General features: G+C 38.4%; 1 protein-coding gene across 3 annotated transcripts in view; it reads left to right on the forward strand.

Annotated features, from left to right (window-relative positions):
• Window positions 1–7,121, forward strand: part of LOC110986910 (uncharacterized) — a 45,696-nt gene extending 38,575 nt beyond the window's left edge. For all 3 annotated transcript variants that reach the window (XM_022249208.2, XM_022249210.2, XM_022249211.2), the window contains 5 exons: window positions 417–486; window positions 1,226–1,301; window positions 1,911–2,013; window positions 3,077–3,201; window positions 4,013–7,121. In XM_022249208.2, the coding sequence (XP_022104900.2) occupies window positions 417–486; window positions 1,226–1,301; window positions 1,911–2,013; window positions 3,077–3,201; window positions 4,013–4,132 (494 nt within the window). In that variant the 3' untranslated portion in view covers window positions 4,133–7,121. The remainder of the gene's footprint in view (window positions 1–416; window positions 487–1,225; window positions 1,302–1,910; window positions 2,014–3,076; window positions 3,202–4,012) is intronic.
• The last annotated feature ends 231 nt before the right edge of the window (window positions 7,122–7,352 follow it).

The raw sequence follows: 7,352 nt of genomic DNA on the forward strand, positions 1-7,352 counted from the left end.
TTTATTTTCAATGTGATTAATACCTTAGTGTCTTGGTTGAACCATTTGACTACATTTCCATGCTGTGAAACATTAACTGTTGAATATTCAGTATGCAGTCCTCCATTTCTGATGACTCAGACTGGCTTTTTTTTACTCATGCTGCATTACAGATAGTGTTGTACAAGACCTCCCTTTGCAAAAACTTTCATTCAAATGGGCTGATAGCACTACTCTGATATTATAGACGGCTGTAAAATATGTTAGTGAGACAAATACCAACAAAACTCCAGGTGGTCTTAAACTTTTGTGAATGACTGTGGTTATTTTCTATTATTTTCCCCTTTTTTTATCTTTTTTTTGTTCAGAGTTTTTGCTCCTCAGTTAAAGTAATTTTGAATATTAATTTGGACTGGTGCCTGTCTTGTCCAATGTAGACATTAACGAATGTGAGAAAGACAATGGAGGCTGCAGCCAGATTTGTACAAATTTCCCAGGACATTACAAGTAAGTGACACTCGACACAGGTTCAGTAAATCTACACCAGTTGGTGCATGCTAAAGTCAAGCCTCACGCATTAATGCCACTCAGTGCACAAGGCCAGCAGCTGATTGAATTCTTTCAACACTGCAGTATATTATGTCAGTATCCTTCAATATTCTGGCGGAAAGCATTGCACCAGAATGTGGGCAGAATGTCTGGCTTAATTTGTGTGCCAAGCAAAAAATTGGCAGAAAACCAGTCACAAAAATAAACTACCCTGACTTTTTTGCTGGTAAGCTGTTTTCTTCTGAGCAAAAATTTTCCACTCTTGAATGTTTTACTTCTGGAGTGCCCATTTTTTTAATAGAATTTTGCCACAACGCCTTTATTTTCTTGTGTATTTATTTTCTATTTTTATAGTCATAATTAAGCTCTGTCAGTTATAAACTGTTCTCCCTATAGAAGACAGTGAAGAATTGCTTAATTTTAGAGGTGGGAGAAAAACCCTAGACAAATATTCCGGAGAAAACCAATGGAATCTTTTGGGGCTGAAATCCAAACCCACCTGCTGACCTGAGTTGGATTTAAACCCCAACCACAAAGATGGAAGGCAAGGAAATTGCTGCTGCATCAACCTAAGTTCCATCTCATACATTTCAAAGTTGGAGCTCTAGCCCTATATGCAGTCTGTCCATCCAGCTGCATCGGCTTCTCTCTCTTGTAACAAAACTTCCTGGCTTATTACCAACGTCCTGTCTTTCAGCTGTTCATGTGAACCAGGCTTTGAAGCAATGCCGGGTGATCAGAAGCTGTGTCTTGACATTGACGAATGCCAACATGTAAGTGGCTGGCAGCACTAAGGTGCTTTTTTGGAGTATTCATTTCCTGATGGGCTGGTTTCAGGCAATCATCTCCTTGATCGCAAGCCACGTAAGCCGCTAATTGTGCGAAAAGCTGTCCTTGTGCAAATTTTGTCAGTTGACATTAGAGGGAGGGCGGAATATAATTACCCGACACCTGGTGGACTGTAAACATTTGTGGCCGAGGGATGGTCATGCCGTTAGTTGCGGGGAATAATTGAGAACAGGTCACCATCCTGTGTAACTGGCTGCTGTCCTTAAAGGGACTTGTTCAGAAATGACTGGAATTGATTGAAAGTGTTGTAAATTGATCTGGTAGCCTTTGAAATGGTAGTTCTTATCAGTCTGTTTGTTCCCCTGCAAAATTTGATTTTTCTGTGTATTTTGTGAAATGAAAAACACTTCTGGAAAAAAAAAGATGATTTAATAAAATCATTACAAATCAATGAATGCCATCATAATTAGCAGTTGTTTTTGAATTGTGTGTGCCCTTATTGAAATTTCAGTTTTCAAATGCCATAGTCATTAATCCGTACCACCCTTTGGAAACAACTTGAGAGACTTTATGTGCCTTTCAATCGTTATTAGGAAAATGGTGGTTGCGATCATTACTGCACAAACTTTGTTGGTGGATACAATTGCTCCTGTGAACCCAACTTCAAACTGGGCGTCGACTCTCATTCCTGCCAGCGTAAGTACACGGAGCTGTATAACACCTGCTTCTGCTAGCAAACTCATTTTTATCAAATTTTTTCTCCTTGAATTTTCCACTTGATGCATACATTATTCTACAGTACCACACGAACACAAATGATTTTGTATTAAGCTGTCTCGGTGACATGGTGAATATGTTGTTCCCTCGTACTTCTGCTAATCCCGTAAGAATCTTGTGCATGAAAACTGCGTCGCCCCAGGATGGGATGCCAGTCATCATGAGTTGGTCCCCATTATATAGATTGCTCCTTGGTAGATTGAGGTAGGCTGGGGTGAGGTGGCTTACTTAAAGGTCACAACTCGCTGGATTTAAACCACTGACTCTCCGATCATGAGTTACGATCCCTACCTCTATTGTTGCCAGAATTTTTTTGCAAGAACTCAGCATTGTTTGAGCTTTTTTTTTTGTGCCAAACATGCCAAAAACTAAGTTTGTACAGAGCTGGTCAGCAACCCTTATGTTCTCTGTCAATGCCTTTAACAGTTCTTTACTGTCAATCACAGTTGAAACCATGTAAACAATCAATGCTCAGTGCCGGGATTCATTGATTGTTGGAAAAAATCAAATTTCCTATACAAATATTTTGGGGGTTCTCCAGCTGCAAACCTGGAAGACTTTTGTTTTTTTCTAACGAATCAGAGGAAAGTACACGTCATCTTACAGGTATAGCACCAGGGCTCACTTCAATGTGTTTACACAGTTGGGAATGTCAATTTGCTACTTGTTTTAAAACTGTTGGTGGGTTTTTGTCTGGTGTCTTGTTGCTCATGGTGCTACCGTTGCAGCCAATATGCAGTCAAAAATGAAGGATACCAATGCCCACCTTGCTGATATTTGTTACTCGAAATCTGTACACTTTCCAACTCAGCCATTCCTGAGGATCGTTGTGTGTGTGATTTGCTGAGCTGAGGCAAAGTACTCGCAACCAAGCCTGCTGTGTCACAAGTGTAACTTGTGAAACCACACCCCAGGCTGTTGTGGCTGCTTTGGCCACACTGTAACTCAGTAATCGGCAAAGAGCCCTTTTTTTTCGTGACAGATTGCCCAACCTGTGAAAACTTTGAGGAGATGCAAATGATGATTCTGGGATTGCGTGAGACGGTAGCCACAATGCAGAATGCCATACTGGAAGTGCAGGCACAGAACAGGCAACTTTGGGAACGGGTGAGATGATTTGTAATACTGCTCAAAATACTGTTGTTTTCCCTGAGCAAATACAGTGAGTTCTCAAATCATGTCAAAATAATGCAACATCCAAACACAAGCACAAACTGCCCATTTTTGTCAGAACCATTTTTTCCCTTCTAGCTACCTCTGTATCCGTCTTGCTTGTAATTGTTTGTATGGCCTTGTTCTACAATTCTTTTTGGAAATGTAAAGAGAAAAATACAAACTGTCAGTAATATTTCATTTCCCTTCTGTCCCAAAGGGCATAAAGAAGCCCCCATATTTAACTTAAATTACATAAATAAATTACTTGATTTTTAGCCCCCCCCCAAAAAAAATGTAGTTCAGGAGTCACCCTTGAATGTATTCCATGTAGATAGGGTTACCTGTTTGTGGATGAGGTTGTTTCAGAATCCTTCCCTTGTAAACTGTCTCGTAGCTTATCAAAATCTTCTCCTTTAACCCCCCCCCAAAGTAGTATCCAATTGCTTTTTAGCTAACAACATTCCCATGTTATGCCCAAATACATGAATATCCAATATGTTTAAACCTAGTGACCCAACACATCAGGGTATCCACACAAAATTGCACATAGAATTCCCCTTTTTTTTGTTTTCATCTGAACAATTTTAGTTGCGAAGCTTTTTTTTTTTCATTCTAAACCTTTCATGACAATATAAGCCTGTGCAACATTAAAAAAGGCATAGAAATAAACAGAAATCTGGCACTTATGATTGGTTTTCATATCTGAAGGGACTGTGCAGTGGGTGTTATTTATTTGACATTCAAAAAATGATCTTTCTGCCAGATCCGTGCCATCGAAGACCAACAGAATGAGAATTCTGCTCTCGCCACCCACAAGTTGACAGTGCAGAAGTTGCCACATCAGCCCAAAACCCTGGCAAGACACTCCTTACCAGTAAACTGAAGTGGAGTGCACGGCAATTCCAATTACTCTTTTCCCTCCAAAAAAAGAAAGAAAAGACGTCAATCAAGTTACAGCATGAGATGCTTGATTGAATGTTGTACTAATCAAAGACTTCTCATTACCTTACCTGGAAGCTACTTCTGGGCGAAAGAAGTACACCTTATTATTGACTTCTGATTTCTCAGAATTCACCTGATTACAGTGATCTATGATTTCGTTGGAAATCAAAGGCAATGGAAATTATGGGTGTTTGAGTCCTGCTTGCATTCTAGCAAAATTCGAAGTGAGTGTTAAAAATACACCTCAATATTTGTTCTTTTTTGGTAGCTACTATTGCCCCACATCGTAAGGCTCATGTGTTCTTTTGCTGTACTGGCAGGAACACATGCAGACTGTTGGTGTGTGGCATGTTGCATCACTGAACCAGACATAACTGTCTGCACAGCCAATGTCATTATGGTAGTTTTCTGTTTTCACATGGTGCTTAATGTAACAACAAGGTGTGTGGATGGAACATCAGACACAAGAATTAGGAAAATGGTATAAATAAAGTTAGTCACTTACATCAATTGAAATCCAAATTTAATTGATGTTTGCCCAAGTAAATAATTACAGGTTTATAAGTGGATGTACAGTAATTGGTGTCAAGACGCGCAAACAAAAAAATAATGAGGTTGTATGCATGAGATGAAATTTTAGTTGATCGTTGTCGGTTTAATAGTGTGAGCTAAGGTGAAATTACAGTTGTTTTAAAGCATATTTAATGCAAGTTTGGTTCAAAAATAACCTCAAGCCTACAGTGAGAGACTGTTTTTTTTCTTAGGCATGTTCAGATGCTAATAGTGTTAAAGTCGGCACCGTTTTGTAATCAGAAAGTCAAGTTTATTGTGAATCAATGGATGAGTCATCCACTCTCTAAAAACCTGTTATTCTGCACATAAGCATCCACTTAAGCTGTGATGAGTGTAGCATATCATTTCCGACCTCGTTAGAGAAAAATCTCATTGATCATATCCATTTATAGTATTTTCTTAGAATGCTGTGCTCGGTAGGCCTAACTGTAAAAAATGAAAATTCAAAAACAAATACACCCACGGCTCCGTATCTCTTGTCAACAGTCAATTGTAGTCATTTTATGTACATAGTGTAAAGTGATATTGTAATGTAGTTCGGTTGTAGAAAAGTTATGGATTAGCTCTTGCTGTATTTGAAATGGATTAGTTTGGAAAGTAAAGCTTTTTTTTCTGACTTTTCTTTAAATCGGCAACTTCGTGTTGCAATGATTTCCATACGAAATTTGAACCTTGTATATAATAAAATAATATTATTGAATGAAATTGTAATAAGGTAACTCTATACCAGTCAATTTTCTATTTTCACACCATGATTATTCTGTTACCTGTAACTTGGTAAACGTGTTGTTGCCGTTAAACCACTCCTAAAATGTAGCTGAAGAAAGAAGACGACATAAATGCCATCTTGTGTATGTCCGACGTTGGCAAATGCAGGGTTTCATCGAGACGCACGCAATTCAGAGTCTAGCAAGGTTGAATTCTCTTAAATTCTCTAAATGCCTCTTAAATTACAGATTTGTACCGCTTTACTTGTAGGTAAGTCAAGAACGATAGCTCTAATTATGTACCTGTATACACTCTTTTTTTCGTTCATTTCATATTTCTCCCAGGGATTCAGAATTGAGTCAATTCATTTTGTGCGTATGTCCTTCTACTGAGGATTGCCGTCTCTTATGATTTTAATCACGGAAAGGTATTGGAACAGTTTAATTACAGTCTTGATTGGGTTTCCTGGCTCAATTTTTTCCTGGTACCCGCAATTTGGATTTGTCTGTAATCATTCTCGCTAACGACGCATCATTCAAGAGTGTGAAATTTAAGAGGCCACAAAATGACGCAAGGCTGGAATAATTCACATTGGAATTTCCACCAGACAGTAAAGCTCCAATAGGACTAAGACAGTGAAATCAATTAAATTAGCGTACAAAATTAGCTTTTATCGGGATTTAACATATTTTTGGAGACATGTTCCGTCTTTGTCTCCATCGATCAAATTGACACCGTGTTTAGCCATATGTGACGTACAGTGTTGTATTTGTTTAGCATACCTGAGTTGAATATTACTCACACGGATCATACAACAGGCGACCAGTAAACGACAGCATCCGTGCATTGTGTCAGATACACACGAACTTCTATCGGTAGTGTTCTTAGTCACGTGCATCAGAGATCAGCGTTGGAATGGAAACTGATCCATGAAATATGGTCAATAGGAAATGAGCTTTCACGGGAACGAAAAAAAAATTGATGCTGCTAAGGTTTGTGAACTTCGTGGTGTCTCTTCAGAAACCATCAGATAATTTCAAGCTTGAGAGAATGCCGCCAACCTCATAAATACCTATCCAACTTGATGCCAACAACTGCCTCATATTTCTATGGGGTAAACATTAAGCTATAAAGGTAAAATGCGTGTCGTCAAGTTCAACGAACGTCCCACTCACATTTGAACAGTACAAAACAGTAAACAAATCTTACATTACACACCTTTTCAAAAAATTGAAATAAAACAAAATCTTACCTACATCAACCACAAGATTTTAATTATTACCGTTAACATGGAAGTGCTAGGTCACGACGGTGTCAAAATAACGAATTCTACAAATTGCTATTGTAGTTAAGTGTTTTACACTTCGGGATGTAGCCTATAGGGTGTTTGCACAGTGTGATTTTCGCATCTTTAAGACCTGTTCAAGTTCATTTGAATTTGCGTGCACTTAATTTTCTTTCAGACACTTTAGATTTGTTAAAATTACTGTTGAAATAAAATATCTCAGCAACCATTTAAATTGCTTGACCTTATCAGTATTAGCAGATAATAATCTTGTTATGCTGTAACATTGGTGAGGTAAATTAAGTACAAATTCATATTGTATCTTGGACGGTGTAAAGTAAACTATTTTTTAAAAGTACAAGTATAGAGGATTTTAACTAGTGCTTTATTTCAGTGTCTTGTTAGAAAACTTTGAAAACTTGTAACCATTAATTACGAGCCTCCGGAAGTTACCGTACCTGTTTATGGGAAAACTTGCACCCATGTATGGGAACCTCTGGACAGTGGCTGGTTTCACGTCCCTAAATAGACGCATGTTTCTCCCGTCCGCTACGATGCCAGTTGAACTTTATTTCGACACGGCCTGTTAATATAG

This window comes from Acanthaster planci, linkage group LG04 (assembly GCF_054643075.1).
Source record: "Acanthaster planci isolate LZ-2023a linkage group LG04, COTS_SCS, whole genome shotgun sequence".
NCBI classification, from domain to species: Eukaryota; Metazoa; Echinodermata; class Asteroidea; order Valvatida; family Acanthasteridae; genus Acanthaster; species Acanthaster planci.